At 44.1% G+C, this 23915-nt stretch overlaps 1 protein-coding gene across 1 annotated transcript in view; it reads left to right on the top strand.

The window, feature by feature from the left end:
• The window catches only part of DPYSL3 (dihydropyrimidinase like 3), a 124113-nt gene that overhangs the window by 61486 nt on the left and 38712 nt on the right, over positions 1-23915 (top strand). The window contains exon 2 of the mRNA XM_019661429.1: positions 22136-22224. Within this exon, the coding sequence (XP_019516974.1) occupies positions 22136-22224 (89 nt within the window). The remainder of the gene's footprint in view (positions 1-22135; positions 22225-23915) is intronic.

Raw genomic sequence — 23915 nt, 5'->3', positions numbered from 1 at the left:
TTCTGGATAGAGGCTCAGAAATTAAGGAACTGGCCTAAAGCCACATGGCTGACAAAGCCAGATCCTGGGGTTGGTCCCTCTGGAGGTGAGTTCGTTTCACAGGCAGGAAAGTGGTAATTCCATGTCCACAGGTGACTCTCCCCACCTCGCATCACCTCCAGCTGTCCACACCTGATAGCTCACAAAGGTGGGTCAGTGTTCCCAGGGTGGAAGGAGTGGAGATGGTCTGGCCAAGCCTCTCCCATCACCACTAGAACAACAAGTGAGTGCACCTCCCGCCAGTGGCTCATGCCTTGCTGTGCCAGCTGTCTGAGTTAGTTCCTGGCTGTTCACCAGGAGCATGCCTGAGTGGAAAAGGGTGGAAAAGCAGATGCTACTTTTCTGCCTGGCAAAGTACAGATCTGAGCCCAAGGCCCCTTCTCACTCTCTGTCCCTGTCCCCTTCCCTGACGTAGACGGAGCCAGGCTCCGTGTTCCGATTCAGCAAGGCAGAGAAACCCAAGACACACCCAGCATGCTAAGCCAGATGGGGGAGCTCCACTTTAGAATGGTCCAGGAACCTAATTGGGACATCTGGAATTCAAAGACATATTTTTCATGTGTCTTTGATTTTTTTTTTTTATGCAAGCGCTGGACAATGAGATATGAAGAATAAAATGGGATTTTTTTTTTGAGAGATGAGTTCCTCTGGCTAGTAAAATAAAGGAGCCCTCTTGTTTCATCGTGCAGGGAAAGGAAGAGAACCCTGGATGGAGTGTCAGCACATTGTGGTTCAGGCCTGCCCTTGCCTCTAATTTGCGTGTGACTTTGGGCAAACCCTTATTATCCTTCTCAGATTCTGCATCAGTCAAACGAGGGCATGGAACGAGGTGATCCTCAAGGCGCCTGCCAGGGCAGATGACCCCATGAGCCTTTATTTTGTCTTTTATTTTCTGCTGAGATCATGGTCAGCCTCTCCTCATTTTGTTCCGAATTCACAGGGAGGAGTTCTAAGCCCTCCCTGCGAGAGAAGGGAGAGCAGTGAGAAAATGGATGAGAGCAACAGTTGTTGGCTTCAACTCCGTGGGACCAGCCAACATCTGTGTTGGATATAAGGGTCTTTGGATGCCTTTTACCCTTAAAATCCCAGTCCTTTTCTCATTTAGACAGTGGGCTTGGTTAATAGACTCTGCGCGGGGGAGAAATGGAGTAATGATGACTGATGGGCCCATTCCTCGGCAGAGCGTTTGTATTAATTCAAATGAGTATTAAAATGATACCATGATTCATGACACATACATTCTCTCTTGGATAAGACTACCATTGATAAGGGCACAAAAGCGACAATTGCCCCAAATCCAGACTGGTCACACAAACAAGCAAACCCACAGAAAACAGCTCCGTGTCTGTATGGGCTCACCAAGCTCTTTTCAGCGGCGCTTGCCAATATTTTAAATGTGATGGCAGACATCCAATAGAAATAACCCACCCCAAAGCCAAATAATGCCCCAAACACTCCGTGAGGTGGAGATGGTTTTTGTTTTGTTACCCCCTGAATTTCCAGGACTTAGTTGTTAGCTGGCACATATTAAGCCCTCTGTACATATTTGTTGAATGAATGGAGACATTTAACACGTACTGTGCAGGAATAGTTGCAAGGGGGAAGATGGTCAGAGCCTGCATGCATTTCTGCTTGTATACCATCTCCTTCTTATTAGAGTGTTCACTTTTAAGACATAAGGCCCGGCTCTGAGAAACCAGCATGGAATCACTGGGCTAAGAGAAATGTGACAGTCCTTTAGCAGCACACGCAGAGTTAACTGTAATCAGGACCTGACATGGGCACGTGTGCCAGGGAGTCCATCCATTATTTGTATTATGCGTCTTTCTTCTCAGGCCTCTCTTCCTCGCCTTCTTCCAAATTCTGCATCTGGCCTCATTCTCAGCCTGTTTCAGGGGCCTCCCTGGGTACGTCTTGCTTGCAAACAGACCCACTGTTCTCTTGCTGCAAATGATTTAAAAGAATTAATGGAGACCTTTCTGTCTTCTTTCAAACAGAGAAAATTGTCACCGTGACTTTTTGAACCGGGATCTAACATAGATCTTCATTGAGGCCGCTTTCTGCCTTTGCACAGAAACCAAAGTCATTAGAGTTATTAGCAGCAATTAGATAGGCCAGCCTGCATTGGTACAGCAAAGCCCGCCTTTTAGAAAGCTTGGTGAGGGAACAGGCTGTATTTCTGTTTTTGTTTCCCTGTTAGGGTTAGCCATTTAAGAGTATATGTGTGTGTGTGTGTGTGTGTGTGTGTGTGTGTGTGTGTGTGTGTGTGTGTGTTTTCTCAAAGATTTTCAGTCCCTCACCCAACCGCATCTGTCAGTGTTCTCTGGGCTTATGGTTGGAGTGATTCCTGTTATTATTTTATTCTAAAATTCATTCTTTGGTTTGAGGGGTGGAGACAGTTAAACGTAAAGCATATTTTACCAAGCTCCTCTCTGTAAACCATATACTTTATGGTCTCAATAATCTATGTGTAATAGTAGTCACTGGATCCTTTGAAAAGGAGCATCTGTAAGGGAAGGCAAAATGAAGAATTAAAGTGTATCCATGGAACCTAAGACCTTAGATCAGAAAACATTTGACGTACTATATGTATTAGAATGTGTCACCTATATTATAATCAGGTAGAATAACAGCATTTTGCTATTTTTTGATTGGATAAATAAGTATTTCTTGAGCATCGGCTCTGGGCCTAGCAATGTGATGCTCGCCACAGGAACATCTAATCTAGAACATATAGGAAAAAGTAGTTTAACAATTAATAATAAGAATCAACATTTATTGTATCCTGTATTAAGTGCTTTTTATTCATTCTCTCGTGGAATCCTCAAAACAACTCAATTAGCTAGATGGATTTCCAGCTAGGTCTTCCCATTTTATTGATGAGGAAACTTGGATCAGGAAATTTGTCTAAGATCCCACAAGCCTTAATGGGTGGAGCCAAACTTCAGACTGACTCAGGGCCCACCATCTGAACCCCACTATATGTTTCTACCTTAAATTCTACTTTCTCTTATCTCCTCCTGCCTCCGGGATTATGAGACGTTGCTTCAGCACCTACTTCAAGTCCAGGGTTGAGCCTTTCTCTGCACCTGTTTCTCCTGAGGTGTGAGTGGTCCAGGTGATGGGAGACATGAAGAGCAGTCAGTCGGTGTCCTCCCCTGCATGGAGCTGGATGTAGGGGCCTTGCCCAGCTCAGGAAGCTCTGCAGCCTTCCCATTAGGGAGGCCTTGCTTCTGGGCATTTCTGGAGCAGCTCCAGTGTTGTACTTACACAGCCAACTTGCCAGGGACGTGCCCGCCACTCGTACTGCTGGAGGTTATTTTGCACTGACTTAGCAAAAATACCAATGAGGGAGGACTTCTTAATGTGGATTTGAATGCCACCCTCTGACTCCACACCCCACGCTGCACTCCCAAGCTTCTTGATACATCCTAAGCAAGATTCCCCTGAGGTTTTGAGTCCACATGGCTCTGGGAAATTCATAGCGTCAGCATCTCCTTCGAGATTAGTTTAGCCTAGCCTTCCCTTACAGATGAGGAAACTGAGACCCAAGTAGGGCTGAATGAGTTATGGCTTTTTCTACTATCTGGTTTACTGGAAGGCTTCAAGGTTTTAAAACTGAGTAGGAAATTTCTGTTTCCAGTAATTTTGATGATGGTTATAGAGAAATTTACCAAAAAAAGCAAACAAAATGAGGACAATAAAAATGAACTACAGTGAAACGCACCAGAGATGGCCATCGTAAACTTTATGACTACACCAATCTGCCATTTTTTTCTTACGACTGGATCTGCCATTTATTAAAACGGCACCACATTGCCTTCATGTTGTTTCATGCACTGCTTTTCATCCCACAATGTGTTATGACATCTTTCCAGGTTTTAAGTGGTCTTCCATAACATAATTTTGCATACCTACATATTATCCCTGTGCTTGGGGATCTGGTTAAATCAATCCCGTTTTGTTTGATTTCTTTCTTTTTTTTTTTTTTTCCCTTTGGTTGTTTCCAACATCTTAGTATTAACAACAAAAATGAAATGATGGATTCATTTTTCAGTTGCCATTTTATTCGTTGAAGTTAAATTCAAAGCTACCCCAGGAGGAGAGGTTGAGTCACTTGCCCCAAGTTGCTCAGCTCACGGGTATCAGACTATAGATTTGAATCCCGATATCTCTAGTCTCAGCCATATATTCTTGTCATCACTCCAAACGCATCAGCAGTCGTGCCGTTTTCCAGGGAAATCTGTTTTCCCTCTTGAAGGAGCACATTTGGTTTCTCACCACGGTTTGTGCTAGCCTCCCTATCTTGTTGAAGCTGTTGACATTGGTAGAGGTACACAGTGTCTTAGGACCTGAAGCTACGCAGCTGGAGAGGAAACATGCCCAGTGCTTTTTTCCACTTTCCTTAATCGCTTAACCCATAAGCTTGGAAGCTGGTTTTAATTTGATATATTCTGTGTACATGTGTGTTTGTTTTCAAAACGTTTCTTCCTTAATTCTTTCAAGGAGACCTTTGTTTGAAATCATACACTCTTTCCCTCAAAGCCAATCTGTGCCCCAAATCTTGATGGGATTAGTTTGTTCGGGGGGCGGGGGGGGGGATATTGATAAATTTAGAGTGTGGGTTCTGGCTTATCCAACTAAATTGGTTTAAATTATGGCCTTACAGAGAGAAAGGGCTTTAAACAACTTAGAAGGTTTGCAAGCAATTGAAGTCTGCTTCTAGAGACTTCATCTTGGGCCGATTCCACAAAGAAGGTATGTTTTTGTTTTTTGTTTTATTTCAGTTACTTCATTGTGTGTTCTAACTCTGACCCTTTTTGCTGTGAGAAATTATGGGAAGAGCTTAGCTTTGCTTGGTTAAGGGCAGAAAGAGAAATAAGATAACCCGTTATTCAGACTCCCTCATTTTAATGATTAAGAAAATGTGGGCCAAAAAGGGAAAATAATTTGCCAAAGGTCACACAGCAAACGTTTTTGTTTTTTTTTAAATGAGGCTTAGGACTCATTTCTCTTGCTCTGGTTCAGGGCTCTTCTCACACTTTTGTTTGAGGAAGGGATGAAAGGGGGTATTGTGGGCTGAATTTTGTCCCCTCAGGGCCGGCCGAGTGGCTCAGTTGGTTAAGAGCTCGCTCAAGAGCTTGAGCTCTGAGCAACAGCAGTTCGAGTCCAGCCCGAGCTGAGCAGCCGTTGAGCTGCCAACAGGTAGCAGGATGGCTCAGCTAAAAAAAAAAAAAAAAGTCATGTGTTGAAGTCCTAACCCCCAGTATCTCAGAATGTGACCATATTTGGAGATGGGGGTCTTTAAAATGGTAATTAAGTTAAATTAGGTCATTAGGGTGGGCCCCGGTCCAATATGATTGGTTCTTATAAGAAGAGATTAGGACGCAAACACATACAGAGCAAGACCATGTGAAGACACAGGGAGAAGAGGGCCATTTACATGCTAAGGAGAGAGGCCTCAGAAGAATCCAACCCTGCCGACATCTTGATCTTGGTCTTCTAGCCTCCAGAATTGTGAGAAAATCAATTTCTGCTGTTCAAGATGCCCAGTCTGGGATACTTTGTTATGGCGGCCTGAGCAAACTAATACAGGGTGGAAGTTATGAACAAAGACCTTTAAAAACTCAAAACTTCAAACTTGGGAAGTTTTCAATGACCAGAAAAGGGAAACCCATTTATATAATTAATATTTATAAGAAATTATGCCATGCCAGAGCCCATGCAAGATGATTTTCAGTCATGGTTTTATATGTGGCATCTCATTCCATCCTTATAACATGCCTAGATTAGAGGTAGTATTAGCCCCACTTTACAGATGCAGAAACTGAGGTTCAGAAAGTTCATGTATGTAAAGTTACATAGTTGTTAACTAAGTGGGAAAGCTAGCACCAAATTTACTTTACCAAATTTACTCCTTATCTGACCTTAAAACTCCTACCTAGTACCCTGTGCTACTTCCCAATGAGGAAGTTAATCCAAGCTGTTTGGTAGCCATTGTCATCAAATTGTTTAAAGGTCTGTGAGGAGAAAAAAAAAAAATGTACTCCAAGCTCTCAGTGACCTGGAATCCACTTAATCGATTGGACAGGAAATATTTGTTCCCTGATTTTAAAATAAAAACAGATCAGGGAAATTTAAAAAGATATTCAAGGAATTTGAGTTTCACTACAATCTCTTCCCTATGTCTTACACCTTTGCACGTTGAAATGGACAGATACAAATAATGGGGAATTAATGTTCATAGTGGTCGACCCCAGGCCCTGAAGAAATGTAACCCATCACAGGGGAGTCTATTACCCACACCGGGTCACATTGTCTAAAGCAGGAATCCAGGTCCATTTTTCTTTTCTTTTTTTTTTTTTTTTATTGGGGAATTGGGGGATGGGAACAGCGCTGGGGAATTGGGGGAAGGGGAACAGACAAGTTGCTGTCGTTTTGTTCTTCAGTCTAGTTGTGGAGGATGTTGCTTCACTGGCCCAAGTTGGCACCATCATTGCGCTCTTCCCAGGCGAGGCAGATCAGTCGCCGGCTTCTGGACGGCCGCTCACTGCGGCTGCTGGCCGCTCACGCTGGCTGCTGGCCGCTCACGCTGGCTGCTGGCCACACACGGTAGCCCATGGCAACCCACTGTCACAGGGGCTGCAGCATACACCTTCGCCGGCGACTCATGGCAGCCCAGCTCCAGGTTGAGCTGTTGTTCAGCATCTTAGCTGTAGAGGGCAGTGTCACTGGCCCTCATATGTGGGATCCGAACCGGGGCCCTCTGGCATCCCAAGCGAGTTCTTAACCATCGCGCCACTCGGCCAGCCCCAGATCCATATATCTTTAACTGAATGGATGTGGAAACTGTCAGAGTTTTACAGTGACATATTTTAGAAGGATTTTCAACAATAAGACCTGATAAATATGCAATCACCAACAAAAAATATCAAATTAACTTGAGCTGCTGTTAAGGTGTGAGAGAGATGAGGTGCTTTAAATATTGAATGTCGGTGGCTCTCTTGCAGCTATGTGCTCCCTGTGGAAGGCTGTGTGGTCTATCAGTGCTTAAACGTGCAGGTTTAAACTTACTTGGTGTTTATTAATAAGAAGACACAGTCAAGTTAAGAGTTGAGTGGGCTTTTTTCCAGTGGATTCTGGGGTTAAGTCCCAGCTAAGTCAGCCAGATACTAGCAATGCAAGTTTGTTGCCTCCACCTTTAGAATAGAATTTTAACCCCAACCACTTCTCACCATTTTTCATCACTGCCACCATCACCCTAGCGCGAGCCTCTGTCTTCTTATTGCAAGAACCCCCTAACTGGTCTTTGTGTTTCCACTTTGCCTACCCATGAGCTCATTGTTCACGTACAAGCAGGGTGATCCTTTAAAAATGTAAATCATGTCAAGTCACACCTCTGCTCAAACATGTGTTGCGCTTGGAATGGCTCTCAAAGTTCCCCGTGGCCTGGTCCTGACTGTCCATCTCTCTGGACTCCAGGTCTGCCTCTGCCCCTCAGGGACTTGGCATCAGCCGTCCTCCCCTCTCGCTGTCCCTTGGACCTGCCATGTCCATCTCCAGCTCAGAGCTTCTGTACTGGCAGCTCCCTCGGGGTGGGGAGCAGTCTTTAGTAGGAGCAGCTGTTACTTGTCTTGCCCCCTCGGGTCATCAGACCTCTGTTCAGCTGATAGCTTCTCAGACAGGCCTCCTTTGACAACATCAGAAGCAGTCCCAACTCCGCCAAGCCCCCACGATCCCCTTACCCTCTTTCTAGATTTCATTTGTCCCTGTTGAAATTGCACCCCTTTAGCTGCCTACTTGTTCTTTGCCTTTTTAACCATGCAGTACAATGGCAGGGGATTGATTTTCTTCCCTGTTGTATCTCTAGTACTGTGAACAGGAGGCGTTTACAAAATGCATTATGAAGGAAAGAATGGATAGATAAATAAATGAATGAAAGGGCACACTGCTCCTTTACTGTAAACTAATGCGCTTTCCTTGGGTTAAACGGTATCAGGAAAACAGTGTTATCAGAAGGCCCTGAGACTGTCTGCTCCCTGGTGATAGGGACCACGTCCGTGTTCTCTGCTGTATCACCAAGGCCTAACTCAGTCTAACCTTGAATGAATGGAATGGTGAATGAGAGATGAAAAGTTGGGATAAGAGGGACAAAGGTGATAACACACAGATGAAAACCCGCTGTGTCTGAGATGACTGAAGGGACTTGCAGAGGTTGTAACTTGTTGATTGTTTTTTTAGACATAATTTCATGCATGTCACAATGCACGTCTTGCTTTGGTATGCATAAGACAACTGCAGCTGTCAACTTCAGTAGTCATGGTACTTTTTGACTATTTCTGAGCAGAGACAGAAAAACAATAGACTGTTCCGGAACTATTCCAAAAGGAGATTACTCGCTGGTGTTAGAATCACAGAATGTTAAGTAGTGATCATCGGAAGAGTGCAAGTTCATGGCTTTGCAGGTAGGTATGAAGCCTACAGGCCCGCAGGCTCAGGGCAAGTATTCCTGTAGCGTCAGTGTGATGTCTGCAAATCAGTCTTGACAGAGAAAGACAGATGCAATGTGATTTCGCTTATATGTGGAATCTGAAGAACAAATAAAACAGAAACAGACTCAGAAATACAGAGAACATTTTGAGGGTTGCCAGATGGGAGAAGGGTAGGAGGGATGGGTGAAAAAGGGGAAGGGATTAAGAAGTACAAATTGGTTGTTACACAGTAGTCATGGGGATGTAGGGTATAGCACAGGGAATATAGTCAATAATACTGTAATTACCATGTATGGTGTCAGATGGGTACTAGATTTATCGGGGTGATAGATGGGAGGGAAGTTGGGGGGCAGTGTGGAAAAGGTAAAGGGATTAAGAAGTACACACTGGTAGTTACAAAATAGTCATGGGAATGTAAAGTACAGCATAGGGAATATAATTAATAATATGGTAATAACTATGTACAGTGCCAGGTGGGTACTAGACTCGTCAGGGGGATCACTTCATAAATTATATAAATGTCTAACCACTATGCTGTACACCTGAAATTAATATAAAAATAATATTGAATGTCAACTATAATTGAAAATTTTCAAAAGGAGGGGAAAGGTGAAGGGGAATAAGAGGTCCAGATTTCCAGGAATAAAACAAATAAGTCATGGGGATGTAATGTACAGCGTGGGGAATATAGTCAGTGATATTGTGATAGCACGGTACGGTGTCAGATGGTTGCTGGACTTATCATGGTGATCACTTCTTTATTTAATATATAAATGTTGAATAACTATGGTGTAATTAATATAATATTGTATGCTAGCTATATTTTTAATAAAAATCTTAAAAAAAAATAAAGCAGTCTTGAATACATTCCGGGAGGTGCCTATTGAATAAAGTCTTAGCTCCTTGTTGAAGATAAGGAAACATTCTGTTATAGGATTAACTGCCCATTAGTCTCAGTTTTGATTTCTAATAATTTTTTGGTGGAGCCTCAGTTGTATGTATTTCAAGGGTTCATTTTCTTCAAAGTCAGCCTGACCTCTTGAAGTCCTTGTTCTAATAGCACCTGCAGTTTTCTCTGTCACTATAACTCGTAGAAGTTTGGGGCCCATGAGTTGAAAATGGCCACTGCTTCAGTAACCACCTCTCTAGCCAAGGAAAGCAGAGCTGTGGGGATACAGGTTTCTGGGCAGATAGAAGGCGCTGACCAAGAGAATCTGTCATCCCCATTGTCTGCTTCTTATGTCAAAAAAGAGCCCGAAAAGAGAGTGATGTCCTCCATCCCCTCTGCGCCTCATAGTCCATCTTAGGAAGTGTGTTCGGGCTCTTGGAGGAAGAGATAAAAAGCCAAGCTTTTTGGGGGGGATGGAAGAGAAAGTGGGTAGGCATCCAGGTGAGAGGCATTGACCTGAGAAGATTTGGGTCCAGCTTTTAAAGATATATTTGTTTATTGAGCACCTACTATGCACCAGAATCTGGGTTTAATCCTCACCTCAGTCCTTTGGAGACAGATATAATTTACCTCATTTTATAGCCTGGACTGTGGCTCCCAAGCCCTCTCTTTTCCACCATTTTATCAGGCTGCTCTGGCACTGATTCACCACTTGGGGTTTTTAGCTGCAAAGTGAGTGATGAGGCTGGACAGACCCAGTCTCTGATGTCTGGGCGCCAAGGCCGAGCAAACTGGAGAACATCTCTGGTCTCTGAAACAGCCCCTTCCTCCCACGCTGTCTCTCCAAGGGCCCGTTCCACGGGCAGCGTCACGTGAGCTGGAACGTCGCAGCTGTGCGTTCTCTTAAATGCATCCACCACGGGACAGTTTTAGGAAGTTGCATAAGCCAGTGGTTTGTGTGCTTATAACCACAATCCCCAGGCAGCCCCCACCAATTTTAAAAGTATAAGGTCAGACATGGAGAAGAATCCCTGTGGCCTCCGCAAATAGATGGGGAGTAATTGCCTGTCATTTGAAGGTGCCGCTCACACATTCCAAGCCCGGAGCCTGCATTCCCCCTCCGGGAATTGCATTTTGGCTGGCTTTCAGGTTTAGTGAAAGAGTTTCTTGTTTCTGAGAAGCACTAGGGTGGGAATTCACTAGGCTTCCCTGTCATTCTAAAGGCCCAGTCAAAGCCAGCTGCCAGTCAGAAAAGATCAAAGACAAGAACCGCGTCTCAAAGAGGGAAGCGGGTGCCATTCATTGGCCATCAGCCCACAGAGGCAAAGCGCCTTGCTCAAGGTCACAGAGTTATGATGAACCAGGGCTCTTGACTCCCATTCCAGGGGCCTTTCTGCTCTCCTTTGTTGCCTTTCAGTTGGTCTAGCCATTTTCAGTGTGACATTAACTCAAGCCCATCCATTAACACCTGACCATGCCTCTAAATTGCGGGCCCCCATTTCTAGCTATCTGCTGCATGGCTGTTTGGTTGACCAGCACCCCCAAATTATTATTCATTCTTGTGCCCTCAACTTCGTCACTCTCCTTTGTAGGCTCCATTTTTCTTATGGGGTCCATCCTGCCATCATACCTTGGAACTTCAGTGGATGTTGACACATCGCTTTCCCCTTCAGTTGCTGAGTTGAGTCCAGCTTTGCTCTGCAGTAGGCCACATTCTTGCTGTCACACGAGACCACAGCAGTCCCCTTATTTTTCCTTTTTATAATTTTCTTTATTAAATCCCATGTAAAAGTTATAAACTGTCATGTGCATTGTGCAACTGGTCAAATGATGTAAATAAAGGAAAAGGGGAGAAAGAGGGGGGAAAAAATGGAGTTCCTCATGCCTCCTCCCTCTGCACCCCTTCCGCTTACCATACCCAGTGCTAATAATTTGGTGGCTGTTGTCCCAGACCTTTCTCTTGCTCATACAAGAACGTAATTACAAACATATTTATAGAGAGTATTTTTTTGGTTGCGTTTGCACGAATAGAATCGTACTTTGCACTTATTTTGGATATTCAGTTCAACATGCAGATTTAACCTGTTTAAAATATAGCTGCATGGTAATCCGTAGCGTGGCTGTATTGCAGCGTGTGAAATCACGTTTCACCGTTGGATATTCAGGGATGGGGCTGGATATCTTCTGCTTGCTTCTCCAGATACCCTCTCTGTCTGTCTCTGCCCTGATCCGTGCCCTGGACGCATCTGGTCGGCATCCGTATCTCCTCTGCCCTCGGGCGCCTGCGTGGGTTCAGTCCCTGTGGCCGCACTAGGAGATTGGAGGGCAGAGGAACGATGAAGTTAGGGTGTTTTCCCTGGTTCCTTCCTGCAGGGTGACTGTGGAGTGGCTGCATGCCTCTGCTGAAGGCCACGGCTCCTGTCAGCCGGCCTTCTCCTTCCAGTGGCCCTCTTCTCTTCCCCTCACTGCATCCTGCCCGTGCTGCCTTCAGGCCTGGGCATGGAAAAGGCTCCCTGCTGCTGGTCCCTGGATCCGGCACTTCCGTTTCTTTCCCTAAACCCGGTCCATGCTTTGTTAAATAATGCTTTGGTTAAACCCTCTTTAATAATCCAGTTTGGGTTTTCCATGGGTTTCCTGGCAACCTGAGTGATAAAGGTGTTTTCTTTTTCTTCTTTTCTGCCACTTGCTCTTACTTTCTAACTAGTTCCTTCCTTATTCTGGAGCATGGCCATGCTGTCAGCTTAGTCTTTTTGTTTTGTTTTGTTTTGATTCCCAGGTTGTATTCACTCGTTTCTCAAAATCCTTCCACAGCTCCCCAGGATTCAGAATAAGGGTCAGACTCCCTAGCCAGCCATATCTTGCATCATTCTCCCCCCTCCCCCCCCCATTCCAGGATCCTAAGCACCAGGGACCCTGCACAACTCCGTCATTTCCCCTGACACGCATTTCTTGCATTGGTCCAATTAGTTCTCCCAATGACTGGTTTTATGATGCTAGACCATGAGCGGACTTCCCTAAGCTACCATATCTTCATCAAGTCAATGGGGATAATAATCATAACATATAATCCACAGTGTTTGATTGAGGGTTAATTGAGCAAAATATACCTAAAGCGACTAAGAGTTCCTGGCACATAAGTTATTTTCAGTAAATGCTAGTTAGGAATTGTTGCTCCCCAACCCTAATCAGAATTGCCTTGGACCATACCTGCACGTCCAGATCGGCCGTTTCCCCAAGACCCATCTCAGCAAGGCCTCTGTGGACCTTTCTTTGATTTCTACCTGACAGGATTTTTTTTCTTTTTGGTCTCTCTCTCTCTCTCTCTCTCTCTCTCTCTCTCTCTCTCTCTCTCTCTCTCTCTCTCTCTCTCTCTTTCTCTCTTTCTCTCTTTCTCTTTCCTCTTTTCACCCCACCCCTTCTTTCTCTCTTCTCTTTCTTGCTCTCTTAATTAATAGACTTTGCTTTTGAGAGCAGTTTTAGCTTTATAGAAAAATTGAGTAGAAAGTACAGGGAGCCCCCATGTACCCCCTCTCACTCTCCCCACCCCAGAGTCTCCCCTGTTATTAGCATAGTGCATTGGTGTGGTTACAACCGATGAGCCGATGTGAATATGTTATTAACAACAGTCCATAGTTTTATATTAAGGTTCACTTTTTTTGTTGTACGGTTCTATGGGTTTTTGACAAATGCATACTGTCGTTTATCCACCATTCGTATCTGACAGAAAAGTTTGGACTGTCCTGAATATCCGCAGTGCTCTACCTGTTCCACCTAGTCACCCTTCCCACGCCCATCCCCACCTCCCGGAACCACTGGCCACCGCTGATCATTTCACTGTCTCTATAGTTTACCACTTCCTCTTTTTATTTCACATCATGATTTGTGTTCATGGCTTTATTTTTCTACTGTTTCATCTTTGCTTCCCTGTACACCTAATGGACAACTTCACAACCAGTAGTCACACCAGTGTATGTTTCAGGAATGAATTAGAATTCACACTAGAGTGAAGGCCTGCATTGCAATTTCAGGCTTCTTCCTGATTAAGCAGACATTTCACTGTTGCACAGGCTCTAGTGGGACACAGGATCCAGTGGGAACAAGGCTGGAGTCCAGTTTTCTAGTCCGCAGACATACAGAGAGTTTTCACCCATTGCACGCGTATTTGAAACCTAAAAAGGAACATGGCAAAACAAACAAACAAGTAATAAAACACAAAACTATCGTATAAATCCAGACCAAAGGGGGTCATGGATTAGTTCTTGAAAGCACTGATTTTTCTTTTAGCCTATGTTCTACTTTGCATTCTGGTCCTGAGCCACATGTTTCTCAGGCAGTATATTTATAATAGTGATAGCTACCTAATGTTTGCACTGCAATTTAGACTTGTCTTTAATTATACATCAATGTAAGAAGAACAGTGAAACAGAGGTGGTAGCACAATAGCGTTATTGTTCGTAGTAGTAATATGTGTAACGCTTACCTCTCAGGGAGCCTTTGCTAAGTGTGTGACCCTGTATCATGACATCACATGACATCACAGTGAGCCCGTGAGGTTGACGTTATGATCTGCACTTTAGAGATATATAAATGGGTCTTGTTTTAGAGAGCTACCCACCTTCACTCAGCAGCAGAAACTGAGGCCCAGAGACAGTCAAGTCACCTGCCTAAAATCACACAATAAGTTAGTGACAGAGGTGCAAATGCAGCTCTAGCTCCCAAACTTCCGGTGGCCCCCTCAGTTCTGAATGGCTCTGCAAACTGCTCTTAGGGCTGGTTTCCCACCCAGGCAGCGACCTTGCCGTTTTTCCTCCCAAAAGTCCAGCTAAAAACGGGCCACATTTCTTCTTCTACCCACATCTGGTACATCCTGCTTTCTGATAAGCCATGTTTGTCCCCGCACATGTTCTCCCCACCCTGTCTCTTTTCCACATCCCCTCAACCTCCCTATGCAGTGATCCTTCATGAGCCCCAGTGATCTCCTCTCTCTGCTGTGCTACCCAGTACCTGGCAGGTCCCTGTGACTCTGCTTTGGGCCGTGCTTTTGCTTCTGACACGCCCGTGTCAACTCAGGTTGGCCCATATTGGTCCACGTTGGTCCATGTTTCAAGAGCAGGGCCAGTATTTCTGCTGTTCCATTAGACCATTTTAGGTGATTGTGGAAGAGGGCATTACAAAACATTGAATCATAGTGGGAAATGTTGTCGTTTCTGATTCCACTGCAAACCTCCTGAGTAGATCAAGGAGAGTCTCACTCAGTGCAGGGCTAGTTCATCTTTAAACACCTCCCTGACCCTTGGTAACCTTCCTCTTCTAACAAAGGTAGCAGATCTGAGCTCATCCTTTGGAACCCTTTTGAAGGCAGCAGAACATAGCCAACATTTAGGAATGTTTTTATTGTGTTTATTCCTAGGTGTCCTGTCTGTTTTTTGGTAAGTGATACTGGCTTAGAATTTACGGCAGTCAGACAGCGTTCCCCTTTAAAATACACTTACTGGGCCGGCCGAGTGGCGCGATGGTTAAGAACTTGCTTGGGATGCCAGAGGGCCCCGGTTCGGATCCCACATATGAGGACCAGTGACACTGCCCTCCACAGCTAAGATGCTGAACAACAGCTCAACCCGGAGCTGGGCTGCCATGAGTCGCCGGCGACGGCGTGGGCTGCAGTCCCTGTGGCAGTGGATTGCCATGGGCTACCGTGTGTGGCCAGCAGCCAGCGTGAGCGGCCAGCAGCCGCAGTGAGCGGCCGTCCAGAAGCCGGCGACTGATCTGCCTCGCCAGAGAAGAGCGCAATGATGGTGCCAACTTGGGCCAGTGAAGCAACATCCTCCACAACTAGATTGAAGAACAAAACGACAGCAACTTGTCTGTTCCCCTTTCCCCAATTCCCCAGCACTGTTCCCATCCCCCCAATTCCCCAATAAAAAAATCTTTAAAAAAAAAATAAATAAAATAAAATAAAATACACTTACTTAAGGCTAATGCTAAGTAAATAATGGCGTGGTTTGTACCAGGATATGCCAGATACTGTGAAAGCCTGCCTAAGCAACAGATTTGGGCTTCAGGCTCGGCTGACCTTCCTGCTTGAGACTGGAATGACTTTGTGGCTTCTCCTGGGCAGCGCTGGCTCGCCCCTCCCCTTGCCATCTTCTTGTTCCTGGCCTGGTTATCCACTTGTGCTTATCTGTGTCTGGAACCCTGTTGAGGAATTAGGGACTGTTATCAGGGGGCCGGGATTAAGGAGCCATCCACAGTCCATTCCCCCTCTGCACTCTGACCCAGGGCAGGCTGTATAACTTGTCTGGCCCTTTGATAATGACATGTTTAAAATGGTTATCAGTGAAGGCCCCGGGGAGGGACGAATGCACATAGGTGACTTTGAAGTTCCAGTTGAGCAGCCTGAGCTGCCATCCTGTTCTGGTTAAGACTGTGCCCCCCACCCCCCCACTGCCTCCTCGGTCTTGCTACTTTTCCGGCCTTGCGTTGTGTCCTCACAGGGCCAAACCAAACATGATAAAGTGAAAACAGTGCTTCTTGTTGGTTAGGAATTCTGCTTAGTGGGTTGGGTTTTGAAGGGAGTGCCCCAGGTTTGCCTCCATCCAGCGCACTTGGATGGCTGTACGTATGGTTGGATGATGAGACAAAAGAAGAAAAAGTGTCTGAGATTCAGCTGTAATAGCTCAGAGGTTTGGAATAGCCAACCCTGTCAAACTATACCCAGTTTCAGTAAAGACTCAGAGCCAAGAAACTGCACTGTTCTTCAAGATGTGTATTTTCTGCTGGGCCTCTCTCTTTTCTTCTGTCTCAATGGCGTGTTTGTCATCAAGGGTCCTCGACACAGATCCATGCATTGGGCAGGGAGAGTGGGTTTGGGGGCAGGTTTATTAAGACCACCGCCCACTCTTCATGCCTTCCTGCTGGAAGAGAGCAAAGTAGATTGTTATCTCCTCATGGAAGCTTATTTTCAGAGGAAGAATGACCTGGAGAGGCCATGGGAACTTGCCCTTGGGGGGACGGGTTTAAAAGAAGTCTTGGCTGACCTTGGCTGCTGGTGGCTGTAGCTGAGAACAGTTGCTGAGGGTTGGCTGGGGACGGGTGTCCCTGGAATTCCCTTAATGGCAAGGTCTGTTATAGTCTGATTAACAAAGTGTTAGTTCAGTTCTTCTTGAGTATTTGTGAGAGGGGAGTGTACAGTGGCCAGTTGTTAACTGTAAGGAATAATAATAATGGTGGTCGTTCACATGTATGAAGCATTTATGAAGTGCCAAGCAGAGTTCAGCCCTTCCCATATAGCATTCCCCATAATCCTAATCAGCACCCTAAGAGAAACGTATCCTTGTCCCCATTTCACAGATGAGGTAACTGAAGCCCAGAGCGGTGAAGTCACTTGTCCAAACACAAGTATTGTTAGTGCTAGAATTCAAGCTCGTGTCTGTGTGTCTCAACCAAGATGCATATTGTACAGCAGAGCCAGGATGAGAACTCTGATCCCCTTAGAGGCTGTTTAGTTCCTTTCCCTAAATACCTGAATGTTGAGTCAACCAGAGTATCTTAGAAAGCCTTTTCCCTCTCTTCTTTAAATGATACTGCTTTGGGGAAGGAAAACATGATTTCATCCATGTCGTTTATCCATCCTGATGTATTTTTAAGAGTGGAAGTGTTTTGGGGGGAGTCAAATCTAATTACCTAGATGGGAATTTGTTTGAAATAACCACCTGGTACCTTCATCTGTAATTTAAAAGGATCTGGAATCCCCACTGAGGGGCAGGGTCTGTGCTCTGTGGTTTGAACACAGGTAACAAAATATTTGATTTTGGAAGACTCACTCTCCATCTTATATCTTCTTTTTCTCTTCCTAGGATTAGGGGGTTTGTTTTCTTTTGTTTTTTGTTTCTGAGCTGCTGGGCTGTCTGCAGAGTATAGAGCAGATGTGCCTTAAGTACCATTCTCAGGCTGGCTTTATTGACTGGGAAGAAACCCCCGGAGGGTTCTGGGTTCTTTGGGAGGCATGTTCTCATTACCTCAGATAGACAGAGGTGGTCATTTAAGTTCTTTAAGTTGAAGACTAGATGAGGAAAACTGAACTGGGAACCAACATCTCCAGTAGGCTCGAGTTCAAGATTCTGTCCTTTCAGTCTCTATTCTAGTTTGAATCACAGCCATTCTTAACATCATCCCTAGTGGAGTTTATTTCCTCCTGCCTTCCCTTCCCTTCCCTCTCTCCCTCCATTCTCCCCTCCTTTGTGTTGTGTTCTCTCTCTCTCTCTCTCTCCCTCCCTCCCTCCCTCCCCCCTTTTCTCACAAACTCCTAATTTCTTATAGTTGCTTTTCTTAATCATTATTACATCCTAGTGAAGGAAAAAAGATCGGACTGTATCACTTTATCAGACCGCAAGGGCCTGTGCTCCCCTGGATTACAAACTAGGTCCCTTTATATATAAACTGCATTAACGCATTCAGGCCATAAGGGGCAGGTTTAATGCACTGAGTTGATAAGTAGTGACAGAAAAGGTATAGGATTCCTAAAGTTACGACCACAGAGAACCAGTCAGCAGTTTCAGCCCTGGAACAGTCAGGTTTAGTATCAAATAGAGAAGAGAGTCTTGTCAGAGAGAGCCACTTGTCATCAGATTTAAGGACAATTGGTACCGTGATTTCAGGTGGAAATCATCGCAGTGCCATGAGGTAGGAGGCCTGGATTTGCTTCCAGTGAGAACTAATGGACTGTCACTCGGAGAAAGTCACTCGTCTTCTCGGTGTATGTCTCCCCATTTGGAAAATGGGAGCAGTCACCCCACTTCAACGTACTCTTAAGGCTTTTAAAAAGAATTTAAGGCACTATAAATAATATGAGTGGAATAAATATAACTAATGTTTAGAGGTGTTTACGGTGTGCTAGATATTTTACACCTGTGTGTACACACACACACACATTCTTCCACTTATTTATTCCTGGCAGCCGCCCTGTGTGCTGAGCTAGGTATTAGTGTCCGTTCTGAGCTAATAAAAAAAATAAGGTTCTGAGAGGTTAAGTCCTAACTCAAGATCACACACCTAGGTGAGTGGTCTGCCTGATTCTCCCAGTAGTGGGAGAAACCAGTGGGACTCAAGCTCTCCTGCTGGTATACTTGGCACTCGAATGGGCTGCAAGACCTTGGCACACTCGCCCTTGGTGGCTGCAGGGTCTAAGGTAGCCAAGAGTTCTTGGCTGGTTGCTTCAGGCTCTGAATAGTGACACTCTGGGTTCCAAAATACCCACCAGAGTATTCCAATGTGCTCTAGAAATACCATCATTCCATATATATATATATATATATATATATATATATATATATATAATTATATGAGAAACACTGGAAGACTCCAAAACTAGACCATTTTACCTCCTTGGGCATCAGCTCATGGGTGCTTGACCATGTTAGCTGCCGGGAACAGAAAGTAAAGAGCCCACAAACCCACATTGGCCAGTCCTTTCTAACAGCATCGAGGATGCCTTTTAATCGTAGATGTCAGATTTGTTCATCTTGTTGGTTTTTGTCCCTCTCATGTGTTACTGCTCTATAAAGCCGGTCCATGAATTTACAGGCAAGTCTGTTCTGTGACCAGTGAGGTTTAGTTTTACGTGGCTTGGGAGCGGTCAGTTGTATGTCATCCTTCAATGCCAAGCCCAAGGCTTGCTTTTCAGGCCCTTCTGTGTCTGAGGACAGTTTGCCTGGGCTGCCCTTTGCAGTGGATTCCAACCCGCATGCATGGAAAGAATGAAAATTAATAAAGCAGTTTGATGAACCACTTTAGGGGGATACGCTGAGGGCCCCAGGGGCAGTATCTCTTTGAGCTCTGTGAGTTGAGGTTTTGATAGCTCTGCTCTGCATGGTGAAAACAAATAATAATATTAACACTATAGCCCACGGAGAAGAGGTCTTGTTACTCCCGCCTCTGAAACCTACTAGGCCTAGAATTCATATTTGTGTTGTGTCTGTTCAGGTCCCCGATTATCGAGCCAGAGAAGGTTTATTTAATTATCATTTGAAGAGGTTCCAATGACTCCATCTCAATGGTGTCACTTCCACTCACATCAGCTCTCACTAATCCCCCTGATGGACATTGGGCCTGAGATAGCTTTTGCTCCTGTGCTGACATTTAATAGTTGTTGAAGGAAGTGATAATCATGGCTCAGGGCTGGATGTCCCCGGGAGGAGGGTGGTCATATTTCACAGCTGGTCTCAGTTCAGGCATTAACTGGCTCCTTTCCAAAAACCAGCTTGCTTCAGCTCTTTGCTACAATAGAACGATCAAGAATTTCAGAAGAGCACTGAGCTATGAGAGGGAGCTCTTACAGTTACCAAGATTATTATGAATATGGAGCCCCTGCTGGAGATGCCTCTGTCGCCCTCATAGACGAGCAGAACTGTGCTTGGGGTAGTGGTTCCCGCTACTGCTCTGTGACCTGGTCCTGGGCTGGCTGATAACTGCATAAGAGCAATGTGTGGAGCTTATAAAATACAGATTCGGTGGCCAGAGCCGGGCATGGGAATCCGTATTTTTCTAACGTGCACCCAAGTTTAGAAAGCACAGTCCTAGGATTGCCTCATGTAATTTTTCAATTACTGTTAACACAGTAGATTATAGCAACTTCAATTTTAAAAAAACATTTTCTCAGAAGTTCAATTTTCTGGCTACTTGACATAGTTTCACAATTGAACAATAAACCAGCTGCTGTAGAACAATATAATTGTTTGAACTTGACTGCACTGGGTGCTGGTGGAATTTGCTGGAAAGTCAGGTAATGTATCCTACGAGTGAAACCCTTTGGGGGCTGAATAAAGGAGAGAATGGTTGGAAACGTGAGAAGGCAGAGAGAACATCTTTGCAAAGGCCAGAGAGCCTGACAGGTGACAAGAACTACACGTGTCTTAGTTTTGCCACTGTATAAAATATAATGATGGAGCCAATACATGACAGAAACGAGGGTGGACATAAGGACAGAGGCCCGATCACCAGGGGCTTGTAAACCACGTGTGGTCGGAGTTTGGATTTGGCCTCATTAGCGCACCTTCCTTGCCACATGCAAGGGTTTTTCTTTTTTCCCTAAGTGCCTCAGTGATCTGTAATTTTTAAAAATCCTCTCCCCTGACAGTATGGCCTGATGAAATTTCTCATTCTCACGCAATACCTTGGATGTAGGACAAATGAAGTGGTAATTTGCAACATCCCTCAAGGAGCCCTGGTTTCATTTCTCGTTTTGGAGCCCTGTTCACTGTTATTTCTGAAGCCAGAAGTCAGCTTGTTTGTGGGCCTGCCTTCCCCATAAAACCTATGTCCTTTTTGAAATCCAGGCTCCTTCACCCACTTCATCTCATGCCGCTTCTCTCCTTGATCCCTAAGCTCCCTCCACAATGATGTTCTTCAGGTTTTCAAAGAAACAAAACGTCTGCCTACCTCAGGGCTTCTGCACGTGCTATTCCGCCGTTTCCAGCCTCTAGTTAGACAAGTCCCGCCCCTTCTATTTTGTGACACCTAATATAATTTTACATTTCATCTGTTTTGTTCACATATTTTTTTCTTTATTGCCAGACTTCCCCTTTAAGTTCCATAAAAGCTATCGCCTGGTGTGATTAATTCACAACTGCCCCCTCCCCACCTATTTAATAATAAATATTAAATGATTATTTGCTGATTGAGTGGATGGATGAATAATGGAGGGAGGGGAGAGGAAAGGAAGGGAGGAAGGGAGTTGAAGTCCATAAGTTGAATTTTTAACAAAATCCAACCAACCATTCTTTTTTTCATGCTCTAGTTCCACTCAGCCAGGCTCTTAGAAATTTTCTTCTCCCCAATGAACCTAACATCGCTTCATCATCCCACATGCTGCAGTCTAAGCTTCATTCATTTAATGAAATCTGTAATCTCTAAAGCTGACATCTCTTTCCTAACTTATACATAAACATGTTCTTATTTTGTTAATAGCCTTGGAGTTTATGTGCATTGTTTCCAGTTGGATCACTTATCCAAACATCATCTAAGTTATAATTTTAAAGAGGCTTTTCTCATAAGAAAACACAAATTTGAAATAACAAAAGCAAGAAAGAAATACATTTCAGAAAATGTGAAAAATACTGAGTATAATGAAGCAAATATGACTCCAGCATAATTTTCCCACCTCGAGTTCAATAGTATAGCTATTTAGTCTTATTTTTCCACTGAGTGCTTTTCTTATACATTCTACAACTTTGTGTGCATGCATGCATACACGCATAAGTATCCTGAATTTTAAATATAACATACCCCCCATGTCATTATAAACACGTTTAAAGGTTGTTTCATGGTATGCCCGATCTTAAGTTCTAGTTTTGAGAATTGCTAATGAGTGCCAACAGAATACCAGACTGGGTGCTAGGCAATGAGGTATATTTTATCCCACTTTAAATATTTAGTGCTTACTGAAGCAGAGAAGATAATTAAAAAGAGTGTCTCCCCTGAGTGACTATGATAAGTTTCAGAAGCAAGAGGTGAAACTGCATGATAATTTGAATTCGAGGCAAACGAGAAAGACTGGATCCCCAACAAATACACCCAGTTCAAATACTGAGTGTGCTGAGCACACAGACGCCTGCGTTCCTACTTGACCTCTAGAGCAATGAGTTGGGAGAACCTTGGCATCCTGCTCTTCTCTGAAATCTTAGCTGTGAGAATGACTCACATGTTCCTTTTTTTCTAGAGTGACCGTCTTCTCATCAAGGGAGGCAGAATCGTCAACGATGATCAGTCCTTTTACGCTGATATTTACATGGAAGATGGCTTAATAAAGTACGTATCTAGAACACTTTTCCGTTTTTTTTTTTCTTTACCTCTTCATTAGAGGCTCAGCAAGAAGCTTGCTACTTTCTGCTTCCCAGACTGCTCATTCCCTGTGTTTAACTTTTATTTTTATCTTCTTAAAAATGAGTCTTTTATTTGAGCCCTTCCGTCTGGATGCACATGGTCCTTTAAAAGCGGAAGCTAGCCTTTAGAACACTTGGATTACACGAATGAAGTGAAAAGTCTGAATTTATTATCAACCCAATGGTGCTGAGGGCTCCTTTGTACAAGTTGAGTTGATGGGCATTCTATGGATCTTGGAGAAGTGGACGAGGTGACCACTATCATTAAGAATACTGAGAAATGTGCACAAATTATAGCACCTTCAAAATATAAGGCCTTTTGTAACGTGTACCAAAGGGGTTCAAATAAGGATAAGTGACTTAGAAGTGCACAGACAGGACAGTCAGAGGAAGGTGTTTTTTTTGGAGTGGAGAAGGCATTTAAACTGAACCTTGAATTAGGTAGGACTTAGATGGGCAGAGCCACAGATAGGACATATGTTCCAGGCAAGATTTCAGAAGAGATAGTTTAGGAATGGATCGTTACTTTAAAAAGGAGCTTGCTATTAGATGCCTGCAAGCTGCACAGCCAGATCACCTTTATGTCCAGTGACCTTTAAAAAATATATTGACCTACATATAGCCTTTCATCACATAAAGCAAGGTACACCCCCGCAGCGATAAGATATGGCATAAAACTGGTAGAGGCAACTCATCCTATTAGCCATCCTTGACCGTGTTCAGTTTTATTTTTATATTATTCAACTTCATTGGCTAGTTTAAGATTCCGGTTCTAGGAGACTTTTTACTTATCTTTGAAAACATGGCTTAGCTATATCTTTTTGTGGGTGGACATTTCCTTACCAGCCCCCAAATCTAGGCTAGTTTACCCTTCTATGAGCTTTCAAAACACCTTGTGCTTTTGTCAATCAGAGCGATCCTGACACTGTTAGGCCCCTTCGAGAGCAAGGACCATGTCTTGGACGTCTCCATATCCCTAGCATTTAACCCAGTACTTAGCACATAGAGCACGTAGCACTTTTATAAGAGCTACCTTTTACTGACCATGTAGTATGTGCTAGGCACTGTGTTACATGTTTTACCTGACTTATCTAACCTGCCACCAATCCTGTGAAGTAAGGACTATTATTACCCTCTTCTCAGATGAGGAGAAAGGAGAACAGAGAAAGTAAATAACTTCCTAAAGATCAACATATTAGTCAAATACATTGAATGAATGAATAAATGAGTAAATAAACAAACAAAGGAAGAATGAAGACATTGGTGTTTAGTTGCCTTGCTAATTCACATAATTAATTTTTCATATTAGAACTAAGGAAAATGGAAATAGCCAATATAAAACAATAACTTTGTCAAAATATGAGCCATAATTGATTTTATAGTTTTCTATTACTAAAAAAATTATTGTATATAGTCAGCTGTCTTGGAGGTAGTGAATTCCCTTATTAAGAGATTTAGTGATGGTAAAAAATTTAATACCTAATGCTTCTTCCTCATTTCAGAGCTCATGGCAGGCATCTCTAATGGATCACAGAGCTTTTCCCAGTTGATCCTTATGTACAGGTTCAGGATCCATCTTCACACAGTGATTCGGGCATCTACTCTTAGAGTTGAATA

Source organism: Hipposideros armiger, unplaced genomic scaffold (assembly GCF_001890085.2).
Source record: "Hipposideros armiger isolate ML-2016 unplaced genomic scaffold, ASM189008v1 scaffold_11, whole genome shotgun sequence".
Lineage (NCBI taxonomy): Eukaryota > Metazoa > Chordata > Mammalia > Chiroptera > Hipposideridae > Hipposideros > Hipposideros armiger.
Note: the sequence above shows the minus strand (reverse complement) of the source record. Positions and strands in the feature narration are given on the sequence as shown.